This window comes from Apteryx rowi, unplaced genomic scaffold (genome assembly GCF_003343035.1).
Source record: "Apteryx rowi isolate R43461 unplaced genomic scaffold, aptRow1 scaffold_348, whole genome shotgun sequence".
In the NCBI taxonomy this organism is placed as follows: domain Eukaryota; kingdom Metazoa; phylum Chordata; class Aves; order Apterygiformes; family Apterygidae; genus Apteryx; species Apteryx rowi.
In genome coordinates, this window is record NW_020449952.1 from 837,963 (window position 1) to 850,942 (window position 12,980).

At 40.8% G+C, this 12,980-nt stretch overlaps 1 protein-coding gene across 5 annotated transcripts in view; it reads left to right on the top strand.

Annotated features, from left to right (window-relative positions):
- Nucleotides 1-750: 750 nt before the first annotated feature.
- LRIG3 (leucine rich repeats and immunoglobulin like domains 3) overlaps nucleotides 751-12,980 on the top strand; it is a 44,125-nt gene continuing 31,895 nt past the window's right edge. For 2 of the 5 annotated variants that reach the window (XM_026072675.1, XM_026072672.1), the window contains exons 1-3: nucleotides 1,190-1,256; nucleotides 8,144-8,215; nucleotides 8,453-8,527. Coding sequence is in view for 2 of the 5 variants with exons in the window: in XM_026072671.1 (XP_025928456.1) it covers nucleotides 751-926; nucleotides 8,144-8,215; nucleotides 8,453-8,527 (323 nt within the window). In the remaining 3 variants the exon portion in view is untranslated. Of the gene's footprint in view, nucleotides 927-1,063; nucleotides 1,083-1,189; nucleotides 1,257-1,847; nucleotides 1,904-8,143; nucleotides 8,216-8,452; nucleotides 8,528-12,980 lie in introns of those variants that run through there. The other 3 variants (XM_026072671.1, XM_026072674.1, XM_026072676.1) reach the window with 3 other exon arrangements.

Genomic DNA, 12,980 nt, shown 5'->3' on the forward strand with positions numbered 1-12,980 from the left:
GACCCCTGGCTCGGCTGGGAACGTGTTTGGACCTTTGCACAGGCTGCAGCAGCCTCCCCGGATTGCTCCAGCTTGTGCTAAACGGCGAGGTGGCAGAGGGAAACCCTGAGCGCGCAGCAAGGGGACAAGGCTTGGGAGACTCCCCTGTGCGGGGAAGGGAGCTCTCACGGCCCCGAGACCCCCCTGTGCGGGCAGGGGAGCTCTCACGGCTCTGGCCGAGGACCAGGCCTGGCGCTTGGTCCTGCCCCTGCTCCAGGGCCACCCTGCAGCTACCCCGAGGGAGGGAAGGGGGGTGACGAGCTCCAGGTGCCCCGTGCCCCCCCCCCCCCGCCTGGCAGCGGCCGCCCGCGCAGCGGAGACCTCCCCAGCACGTACTTCTGCGCTCCCGCCGCGCGGCTCCCCCTTTCGCGGCTCCCCCTTTCGCGCCCCCGCCCGGGCGGCCCCGCGCTTGTTATTGTCACATGGCAGGGGGAGGGGGCTGCGGGCTGGCCGCGCTCGGGGCCGCGCCGCCGCGCGGAGGCGGGCTGAGGCGGTGGCAAGTTTGCGGAGTGGCTGGCGGCGGCTGCGGCGTTGTGCCTCCCCCCGCTTCTTTTTCTCCCTCCCCCACCACCTTCCCCCCTTGCCGGCGGCTTCGGGGCATGAGCGGGAGCCGCCAGCCGCGCTGAGAGGCGGGAGGTCGCGCTGCGCCCAGCTCTGTCAGTGCGGGAGCGCGAGGGACGCGGAGCGCGGGGCAGCGGCGCTCAGCCCGCCATGCCCCTCCGGCCCCGCGCGGCGCCCGCCGCCCTCCTGCTGCTGCTGCTGCTGCTGGGGGGCCGCGCCGCCGCCCGCTGCCCCGCGCCCTGCCGCTGCGCCGGGCACCTCGTCGCCTGCAGCCGGCTGGAGCTGAGCCGGGTGCCCGAGCGGCTGCCGCGGGGGGCGGTGCAGCTGTGAGTACCGGGGCGGCGGGGATCCGCGGCGGCGGGGGAGGGCCGCCCGCCATCTTCCGTCCCGCGGGGCCTCCGCGCCCGCTCCGCGGCCACCCCGTGCCGCGGGCGGGGGGGGCAGGGTTTGGGGAGGGAAGTGCCCTTTTTGTGAAGCAGAAGGTGCGGGCGGCGCGGGGGTCCCACGCCGGTTGGGGGAGGAGGGGGTGCCCGGCGCGGGGGTGAAACTGTCGCTGCGCTGCCGCCGGACGTCCCGGGGGCGCCGGGCGCGGAGCGGTGCTGCGGGCATCAGGTCAACCCGGGCGGGGAGCAGCTGGCCTGTTAAAAACTTCTGCTGTAAGAGGGCTGACGGCTGTAATCGCTGGGACTAAAGCTGGGCCCAGTAACGCTATTCAGTGGTTTGGGGGGGGGGGAGTTATTCTGATGACTTTCCTGGAAAACGTAGAATAATCGTCAAATTAATATCGGTTTCCAGCTACTTTGGTGTCAGAGAAATTTTTCTAGCGGTCTTATTTTTGTTTGTGCGGTTCTTACTCTTGATCTTCATTCTTTAGTAGTTGTGGGCGTAATAGTTTTATTAATGCTGAAACTTACTGTATTTAATTCGATGAGACAGACTTACTGAATTCTTAGTAACACAAACTGAAACGCCATATGTAGAAAACTTGCTTTCAGTGACAAACTTTTATGGACAAAGCATAAATTATCGGAACTTTCTAAAAGCCAGAAAGTAGCAAAGGGACTTTTCACATTTGCTTTTAATCTCTTGTCGCTCAAATATCTTCTATATTAGTCGTATTAATTTTCTATTACATTTCCAAAGCAGATTGAGATAAGGACTTTAAAGTAAACAGGAAGGCTTTCAATTAGTTGTGGCTAATTCTGCTCAATTGCCTCGTCTGGAGGTCATGCTGCTTTACTCATGAAATGTGGATGGCTGTATTGACACCATATGGGGCTGAACATATGAATGACTCTAGGAGGTGAATATTTCTGTGCAGCGCATAGGAAAGTGTGAGGGGAAAGACTTTTTTTTTTCTTTTGACTTATGTGATTGAAACATATGAATTAAATACCGGATCTGCTCTACCTTCAACAGCTCGTTTTGCTTCCTATTAAATTTCATCCCTCCTGTTCTTTCGAACAGTAAACTAACATAAGTTTTCTGACAAAACTTAAGGTATTTTTGATACTCAGCTACACTTTATAGCTTAGTTTCATAGCTTAACTTAGTTTAGTGATGTTAAGTTAAAACTCAGATGTGACACCTCAGTTAAAACCAAGGGGAGAAAATGACAGAACTTTCATTTTTAGAGTTACTTTAAAAAGTATTTTTCATTAGCGATAATATGAATTTGTCTTTTCCACTTCCTTTACTGAGAGACAATAAAACACATTGCAAGGCTTTTTTGTTAGCACAAGGGAGGTTTTTCTAATTAGAATTCCCTTGGTAATGTAAATTGTCCTTACGTAAGTTCACATTCCTTTAAAAGTGTGAGAAAATAAGTTCCACTTGTATAAATAAGCTTTGGTCTGTTTTAAGAAACCCTGCTGTGATTACTCATTGGACAGCTGTGTCACTCGGTCTTAAACTCACAGGAGTATCTCTTTGTAGGTGTCACCAAACCATGTGGTCTGGCTGCTTTTGTGTAAATATTTCTTTTGTTTGTGTCAAATGCCTTAGAAGTACCCTGCTCTTTCTTCCTTCCCCTCTTAATAAGAGAGCAAGACAGAGTGTGGCATTGTCTGTTACCTCCTGCTACTCAAGTACTTGCAACTTTGATTGCACAATGTGTAACATTATAATGCTTTTCAGCTTTACATACTCAGGAAAGGTTTGAATAGTCCAGATTATTGTTTCTCCAAACTGTGCATTTACGATTTTTAAAAGACTGTTTATGAATTTTATTGGTATATGTTTACTGTTTTTTCCCGTGGAAGTCCACACTGCATATAGCCAAAGGCTAGCAGTTTAATTGCAGGATTTCCAATCCTCTTTGGAAAAGAAAAGCTATTACACCATGTTCTCAACATATGCAGGCAAGAACTCCGGAGCAGGAGAATGCAAGTTCTTGCCTAAGAAGGTCTAGGCCCATGTTAGGCTTTACATACCAAGACAGAAAACATGTCCGATGAAGTTGGCTTTTGAAGCTCTGGTTTCACTCTTTCATTCCTTTTGTATTCAAATGCCTTAGTGAAATAAAATGAGAGTTTGGAATGTGGAAAGACTACATGACCTTATAGTGGACAAAGAGTGAAATAAGAAAATGAGCCTGAATATTGAGTTAAATTCTGGGAGTTTTTTTGGTGGTAAATGTGAGGCTACTGCATTGCACAGAAAATACTTCATGAAGTGGGGTGTAAACAGGGTACAATTGTCAGCTTTACAGTAGTTTTAGCCAAAAAAAAAAACCAAACCCCTGTAACTCTGCCTTCACGTAAAATAATGATAATCCACTGAAAACAGATAAATATTTGTAATGGCTCTGTGTGCAAATAGTTTTGAAGTTAAATTTTAATTTACTTCTACTATGTGTGTCCTGAGATTGAAAGAATGTTGCTTTGTTAGAATTGATGCTTCATAGCCAGAAGTAGAGGGAGGAAGAGAGTTTGAATATGGGCCAGAGTCTTCAGTATTTATGAATTCTCAGTGGATTTCTAGAATACATCTTACCAGGTTCACCTAGGAATGCTAAAACTGTCAGTGAGACAGAAGGGAAAATCTAAAAGACATTTTTCACTAGTGTTTGTATTACATTTTTGGTATTTACATTTTATAAATCCTCTAGTTCTTTACCAGAATTGCCAGAAAAAAGGGCCGTATGGTTTTCACAGCTGTTTTTCAATATTTTCCAGACTAAAACTTGAACATAGCAAGCTGATTTATGAGTCACTTTGGATCAGTGTCTTAAAACAGCTACAGCCTGGCTTTTTGTTTTTCAGCTCTCTTGATTTCTGCTGAATTAGCAGCTCTGTAGGCCCCAGTGGGATTGATTAAGAAGCTGTTGCTGGATTTGCATTTTAAAATTTGACTTGGGACTCAGGTTTCTGAGTTCTCTAAGGAAGAAGATAATAATTGTAACTAAGTGTTGTCAATTAAGTTAGAGACTAAAAGTCATATTTACAAAATGTGTGAAGAAACACACCCTCTCCCTTTATGCATTAGGCCTTCCTTCATTTTTTTTATCACATAAACATGGATATTCAGAGTTTTGTTTCAGCTTTCTGATGCAGAGGCTGTGAAAGATATGAAAGATACTCATAAAAAAGTATTTGAGTGTTGAAAATTCTTTATGCCAGTAATACTGGAATAGTGTTTATGAAAATACTTAAAATTTATATTTTGCCCAGTACTTGGTAGACAAGCATGTATACAGCTGTGTGATACAGGCAAGTCAGTATTGTCTGTTTTTTTTGTTTGTTTTTTTGTTTTGCTTTGTTTTTTTTCTTCAACTTGTGTTTGACAACCTGTTGTAAGTAAACAAGGGATAAGGGGTTTGTATGTATGTATTTTTGAAAGTAGGTGCCACATGGAAAATCTGAGGGTATCTGCAGTGTTAAAAAACAAACACAAAAAATTGTTTGAAACCTAGCATAAGTTGTTACGCTCATGGTTGCCTTGATAGACTCCAGATGGATGTGAGCTTGAGCTATGAGTGAAAGTGTCTGGCTCCAGTGTGGTGATCATGCACAGCAGTGGTTGTAATTGCAGGATTTTTATAGTTTAAGGACTCTGCCAGATTTTTTTTTTTTTTTCTGCATGTTATAACTGCAGCAGAACAAATCTACTCACGTCTGTTACTGTCTGGTAGGTCCTTTAGGCAAACATGTTTTAAATAAACCTTTTGCAGGGTTTTTAGATGAAATGAAGAAACGCAGGTTTTTAGCACTAATGTTGAAAGCTCTTTGTTGAAGTAATTACTAATTCCTAATTCTTGTCTAAAGCATGAAGAACAGTAACACATTAGTCCCTAACAGCCATAACTTCACTGAATTTTGGCTATTTATTTGCATAGTTCTTACAATCCCTACAGACTAAAGCCAAATATTGAATTAAGTTTTAGTGTAAAAATTTTCTGTACTCTGTCTACTTTAAAGTAACAAGTTAGATTCCCATCACTGTTAAAACCTAGTTGTTTATAATACCATATTTTTTCAGTGTTTACATTTAAGAATGCAGTATGAAAATCTCAGATCTAGAGTTACTATCTTCAGATGTTAAACAAATGGGTTTTTCTCAAATCTGTGGCCAGATTAATGTTTGCACTAGACTCTTAAGCAATGAAAGATTCAGTCCTGTAATTCAAGTGTGGTTAACCTCATTTACAGGAGAACTCAATCATAATGATGAAACTACCATTTGTGGATTTTTGAAAATGTTAACACTGCATTGGTTTTCCATATTTAAGAGGAAAAATCTTTAGGGGTTTAGACACCTGGAAGAAGACCCAGATATGTATTAGGTGCTTAAGTCTGAACTGAGGTTCATCCTCCCCTGGCCACCTGAGGTTGGAGGGTGTGACAGTTCTCTAGGTGTCTCTCTCCAACTGCCACCCCCCCCTTTTTTTTTTTGAGGTGGAAAATACCTTTCACACCTTCAGTTCTGCCCTGTGCACATTCCTACGCTGCCCTGACTTGGGGAACGTCATGTTTATCTCCTCCCTATATGTGACTCTGAGCCAGATGCTGGTGCTTCAGGCACCTGAGCCCTCTGGGCCACATCACATCGGAGCATATCTAATAACTGAGCACTGGATGGTACCCCTCATAATATGCATATGTGGGGCTGGGATTATTTTTTTATTATTATTATTATTTTTTTTAACTGATTCTGGGAGAGGACAAAAGGGATAGTGGAGTTATTTGTCCTATGCTATCTGAGGAAATGGGCGACCTGAGTCCTCCCTTGAACAGGTTTTTTTCGTAGTTTCTATTCTGCAGGGGGAGCCTGACCCCCCAGGACTGTAACCGCTCATGGAGTGGGCAGTCTCTGTTCCTCCCGTTGAAGCTATGCCACTCTCACAGAAAAGAATTCAAGACTTGGGACTCTGTAGCTGGGTATTTGGGCATACAGTTGGAGTTGAGGGGGGAATATGTGGGTTGAGATTCTTGCAAAGCAGATACCTCATTCTGGAAACACTGAACAAATGAAGCATAAAGCACCAAACCATTCTGGGAGTCTAAAACATGATTTTACTGTCCCCTTGTGATACATAAGGAGCCTAGATACCTGGTTGGGTTTCAGTTTTATATCTGTGTTCTTCAAGAATCTGAAATGGTAGGTGCAGAGAAACCTGAGTTCCTGAGATCCCCAATTGCTCAGGACTTAGTAATATAGCTGAGTGCATTGCACAGATCTTGCAGCTGGCTTGATGTGGGCCAGTTCTGGTCCTTATGTAGTATAGCATGGCTGTGCAAACCATCTGTCAGGATCCATCGCTTCCAAATCTGTAGACGCGGGTGCAGCCTTGGCATGTTGGAAAACAGACACAGCCGTGACAGTCACAGACCTGTGTTTGGCATACTGAGCATAGATGACCGTGTACTGAATCATATTCTCCAGAAAAGCTTAGACTCCTTGAGTTTCCTCATATATTAAACTTGAGATGCTCTTCATGCCCACATGGCTTGATGAGGAGCTGGCTTAGTGCTGGCCTAGACATTGACTTTCAGACCCTTCTGGTGGTGCCAAGCACCCTCTTTTCCAAGCCCCTTCCTGCTTTTATCACAGACAGACCTGTTGGCACAGCATTCAGGATGCAGTGGTCAATTAGCACAGGGTGAAGTGTTGTGAAATAATCCAGGCTGAGAAATTCTCTTCCCTTTCCCTGGTGCCTCAGCTGCTCGTTCCTCAAGTCTGCTAGTGCAATTGTTTGTGGGTCTGTGTTGCAAATTCTGTCACTGAAAAGGGGTGAGTTTAGAAACTTAAAAATAATAAAGCTTTTGTTTCTTGGCTTGGATAAACTCAGTGTTCTGCTGTTCAGCACCCACCTTGCAGACAGTTGTATCGGTGCAGGTAAGATAGTGACGGGCTAGTATGGGAGCAGAAACTTAGAGGTTGTGGTGGATAGGTGACTAAAAAATGGGACAACAGGGCAAGCCATAGTGAAAGACCAGTTTTAAATCCATACCACTTGCACAGATCTCTATAGGCCTGCAAGTTTGGGTTTGCCTAATTTCTCTGCATTCTCTTGTATGGTCATTCTTTTTGGTTCTGTGGTGTTTCTAGTACCTCTGAGACCACAGTAAATGTTTCTTATTGCATACTCTTATTACATGATATTTTCAAATGTTCAAGAGGACATTGAAGAGTCTCAGGAGGTGTCTGTAGATGAAAAGAATTAAAGGTTGACAGTGGTCAAGAAAATGTGTTGGATTCTTAGTACTATACCTTGTTTTGTAACAAACACTGTTGTCTCTAAAGAAGTATATGTGGAACTTCATTAACGAAATTTCTTACAAACCGCATCGATATATATATTGGGATCTTAAGTACAGAAAGGAAAAAGCTTAGTTTTACAAACTACTTTTCCAAGTGCAATTATATCTCATATTAATAGACATCTTAAAATTCAGCATAGTATGAGGCCTTCTTGTGTCTGTTTTCTTCTGATATTGCATGTTTAAGATGCACATTAAATTTACTTATAGAAGAAGAGTTCTGAATTGTATGAAAGCATGAAAATAGAATCAAGATTTCTGTGCTGTCATATCGTGCAGTTGTGATTTGTGAGTTGCTTTAGAGAAGCAAGTGAGAAGACTTGATGATAACAGATACTCTGATCTTGACTCAAGAAATGAGACTGCAGTGAGACTTGCTTTATGAATTTCTCTTGAATGACTTTAGCCATTAGAGGTTGCTTTAGCCATTAGAGGTTGGATCTTTTGTTGTGAAGGAATTGAGGGGAGGTTGTTGGTGGCATATATAAATGTTGAGATGTTTTTTGTGATAACTGCCTTAAATGCATGGCCACAGGCACTCACAGCCCAAGCTGTTCAGAGCTGCAGGAAATTCTTTGATACTACTGGTAGTGATCAAGGCACTTACAGTTATTTATACATTGAGTACTGAAATGAGTTTCTATTCTAATTTTACTAATATCAAAACCTCACTTTTTATAAACTTGGAGACAAATGATAGTATAGTTTGGATTGAAATTGCATTGCTTTACCCAATATTTTATGGCAAAACTGACAGCTTGTTTATTTTTGTAACCTCATAGGGATTTAAGTCACAACAGATTATATTCAGTCAACACTGGTTCCTTGGATCACCTTCATGGTCTTCGGGAAGTGTAAGTTAATTTGTCTTAATTAAAAATAAATTGTTTGGGTATGGTAATTGTACAGCTGTTTCTCTAGGGATAAGTGGTTGAAAAACAAAGATGTTTGCTGTTCTTCTGATATGCTACGTTAAGTGAAATGCAAATTAATTTCAATTTTGGAATGACATTGTTTGGCAGTTCAGCAAATCCAATGTATATACTTCTGATTGACATCAAAGCTGACTCTTCCTTTTTTAATATTAATAGGAAGCTGAACAACAATGAACTGGAGATCATTCCAAATCTGGGGCCAGTCTCTACAAATATAACTCTTCTGTCTTTGTAAGTAGATTTTATTCTTCTCTCTAGTTAGTAGAACTAACTCTACAGTGTTAGTGGAAATATGTGTATTACAGAGATTAAAGTAAAATAATTGGAAATAGAGCAGCTTGTGGTTAGGATGTTGATTATGTCATATTATATAGCAGGTTGTTTAAAATGTGTATAATTGAGCTTAATCCGTGTAGGTTTTATGCTTCTCTCAGATACAAAGACTTCATTAGAATTAATTTATGTTGTGGTAGTGCCCAGAAGCCTCAGACCTGTTGTGCTAGGCACCGTACAAACATTAGTAAATTTATACAAACTTGTACAATGCAAACTTTAAGAATTATATTCTATTATTATGCATCTTGGCTGAAATCCCAATTGTGTTAAATTGTGGCAAAATTCTATTAATTTGAATGAGGAAGGTGGGGAAATCCCCTCACCACACACCTTCAGGACAAATGTCTAGGTTAAAAGATGTTGTGCCAATATCTTAAAATGCCTTTTGAGTCAATTTTTGTGTGTGGTGTATAATTTTTACAGCTGCAGTAAGTACATGTAACTGTGACACACATTCAATTATGTCTATGTTCATTGCTTTGTTTGAAATAAATTACTAGGTTACTTGGTGGGACATCTGTAATACAGGTAAAAAGTTTAAAAAGTCATATGGGGCCCCAAATCTTTTAGGCCTATAAAAAAATTTTTGTTCTAAAAATATATATTTTTTTATTTTAGGTGTTTTAAAGGAAATCTTATTCCCATGAATTTCACTTGAAAACAGTTTGATTTTCTTGGCCATCTAATTTCTCTAAGATGTTTGATGGAAATGCTAAAAAAAAAAAAAAAGTTATTATCATACTGTCAATTAGAAAAAAGATGTGTTTTTCATAGGTGGAATTTTGTTTTTATCAATGGAAATCAAAAGGATTTAAAGCTAGCAAAATGTAGCCCTCTGAACAAATCCTGCCCTTAAGTACAAATTGCAAGTTGCCTTTCTCAGGGATGCCTGAAGGGTTAAAACATTACAGTAAACTTTGGAAAGCTGTTCAATTAATTAAATTGATCACTATTCAATTGCTTACATCTGGTGGTTTGTAAGGGTTTGTTTTTACTCTAGGCCCAGGTCAGCTAAGTCAGCTGGTGCAGCCGCTGTGTCTGGACTGCTCTGTTTGAATAAGAACTAAGTGACATTTGATACTGATGTGGTTTTTTACAGATCAAAATCAGAAAAGAATGAAAGGAAAAGCAGATGGTGTTTGACAAATAACTCCTGAATTTATGCATATCATCTATTTCTGTTTTGCATTAACACTGGTGGTGTTTTTACACTGACATAGCACTCTGTAGTTTAATATCTCATTGATCTAAAAAATATATTTTTATTTAACTCTTGATGTTGTTAAGGTTCTTTTTACCATAAGGTTGGAAATGTTAACATAATAAAGTGTTTAGAATCCTCTTGCCTTACTTCTGATGAGTACAAAGTTGAGAATTTGTCTTAACATCTCCTCTACTCCATTCCATGGAAACTTAACTAGTTTAGATGAACCTAAAATTACCCCTCTGCAGCTGTGAAAAGATTTTTGTTTTCTTTTGATAGAATAAATAAAAATCAGTCATTGCTGGGTTGGTTGTTCCATGTCCCTGGATCACTAGCTTAGTTTCATTTACCCACCTGGCCAAACATGGAGAAACCTTTGTTAGGTCTGTGCTCTGCACTATATACTGACATTTAAAAGAGGGGGAAAAAATCTTTCTAAAAGCTGTTATTACACTACCATTGCAGTTAAAATTGGTCTCACTGGGTGCTGGCTTGTTCTCATTCTATTTTGAACTACTTGGCATCCTTCTGTATGGTGTCAGGATGTTACCAAATATGTTCAGTATGCCTCAGCTGAGATTTAATATCTATTGTATGACCACTGTAGAGATTTGTTGACTTTAACATGGTAGAAATTACTCTTTAAGCAATTTAAAGGTTCTTCATTAACTTATGAATGTCAATGTATGATAGTTAAGACAATTATTTGTGCCACATCAAAAACATAGAAAGAACAGAAAATTAGAGAGTGACATTACATTTTTCAAGAAATAAAGCATCCAGTGACTTTGAGAAAGGTTTCCCTTTTGAACATCTCACAGGTCAGAAATTATGTCAGAAAGACTTCATACTTCATTTTACAAAAAAGGATGTAAATAAAGAGGAATAAACAAACAGTTTTCTGGCATAAAAATATACATAATATACTGGTGTCTTGGATCAACAAATAGATCAATTTAATGATGCATTTTTTTCTGTGCTGGATGTTATTTGGAGAGGTTGTATCAGACTGAAAAATACAGGATTTTCAACTTTTATAAAAAAGGAGCTTGTGGAGCCTTTCCAAAACAAACTACTATTTCCTTGTGGGGACTTTGTTCTGACTTTCAAACAATAGCTGAAAAGAGGGTGCCTGTCTTCTGAAACTTTATTTGATTACATTTCTTATGAGATACATATATGTCTGTTCATTACTGTTGGTTGAAAAGCCAGTTGTTTTTTCAAAGAAGTTTTCAAGGAATGCTGTGAAAGTGGTGCCCTCCTTTCTTGCCAAAATCTTTACTGTTGAAGAATGTCTCTTCTAAGAAGAGAAAAATGTTTCCAGGTGCTCGTCGCTCACCTGTAGAGCTTTGGATTTTTACCTATTCTGCAGGAATCTTTCTTGTCTTGCAAAGGAAATTACACTGGTGGTATGTCTACAGTGAATAATATTGCAGGTATCTCCACATACCACTGTATCTCTAAATTCTTTGAGCAAGCATGCTTAAACAAGCATGGGTGGGTTATCATGTTAGTGTAGTTTCCATTTCTGGAGCTACCTCCTTGCCAGCTATCTAACTGATATTTATCTAGCTTAGATATTTCCATGCTGCTGAATTATGCAGAGTAAACATACCCAGAGCAACAGATGTTCCCAGTCTCATACTCAGTGTCTGCTGGTAAAATTAAACAATGAGGCCAACATTTTGGCTTTTATGGATGGCAGCTGAGAGTTGAACACCATGGGAAAGGAGAGTATCATGCAGGTACCCCACACACATAGGTGTGAAGGAATATGCAAGCAAATGCAGGTGCACTCTCATTATGCAACTGGAAGTGCATCTGTTGTTTTGTTTATGGGATGAGTATGTGTTGTTACATGTGCATGGGAGAGCTTCTGAGCCTCCTGGGAATCTGGAACTGGCTGTGAACTAAACGGGTGGTACTTTGGGCTAAATCTCATCTGCAGGCCTTTGGCTGTGAATCTATGATGGCTTCCCTAACACTAACATATGTAGTACCTAGTGGACAGAGCAAAGGGTGGGATTCGTCTTTCCTACCCTGAATATATGAAAATTTGGTATTTTAAGTACAAATTAGTCCCCGTAGACCTTCTTCAGGGCAAATGGAAGAAAGCAGTCTCTATCTGAAGTTATTTGTTTTTCCTAAAATAGGTCAGATGATTTGTCCACTAAAGCCCACCTAGATATCTATTTTAGACTAGTTTTTAGATGTCTAAAGTTAGGTTCCTTCCAAAATGACCAGCAAACATACTTTGGCATACCTGTCTTACTGTGATGTTATTTGTAGAGGTCTGATAGCATCTTTCAGCCTGCCTGACCATTTAAGTTAACAATTTCATGCTGAAATTTCAGGCTGTGTTTGGGGTTGTTTTTCTTTTTTTGCTCAGGCACCCAGCCCCTTCCTCAGCCTTCTGTGAGAGAGGGCAGGAAGAGAACAGTTTATCAAGGTAGAAACAAAGTTCAGCCATTTGGCAGACATTTCCAGCTCTCCAGTCAGAACAGCAGTTCTAGCCAGGCTGCCAGGTCATCCCAAGAACTGGACAGTGCAAGCTTTTGGGGAGAATACTGGGTTTATTGACCAATTACCACAAATATGTATATAGTAATATACATACACAATGTACATGATAATGTAGGTGTATTAAGATAGCTGCATTTATCTGTCCCTTGTTAGATGTTTCCTTATTTGCATTCCTGAAATGCTTGTAAAACCAATGAAATTAAATGAAATTGCTTTAAAGGGCTGTAGTAGTTTTATATTAGAAAATTTTGCAGTTCTGTGAGGGGGAAAAAAAATTCTTTTTTTTCTACATAGGTGGGTTGCTTTTATATTGGGTATAGAAATGGGCACTAATTCCCTAGGACAAGAACAAGCAAAAATTCTGAAGTTTCCTAAAGACTGCTGAGTTGGTTCCTGTTCTAATGGCATTCCTTTTCCAAGATATACCAGTCTTTCCCTATTTATCCTGAAAACCTGCTAGAGTCTGTTATGTTGATACATGAGAAGAGAACTAGCATTACCTTTTAGGTCTGTCACTGCTGTAAAGTTTTGCACCTAATTTGAGTCTAGCTCCCATACACTAAGACTCTGAAGAGTGGAAGTGATTTTTGACTTCTGCCTTTTATATATACTAGTGTAAAG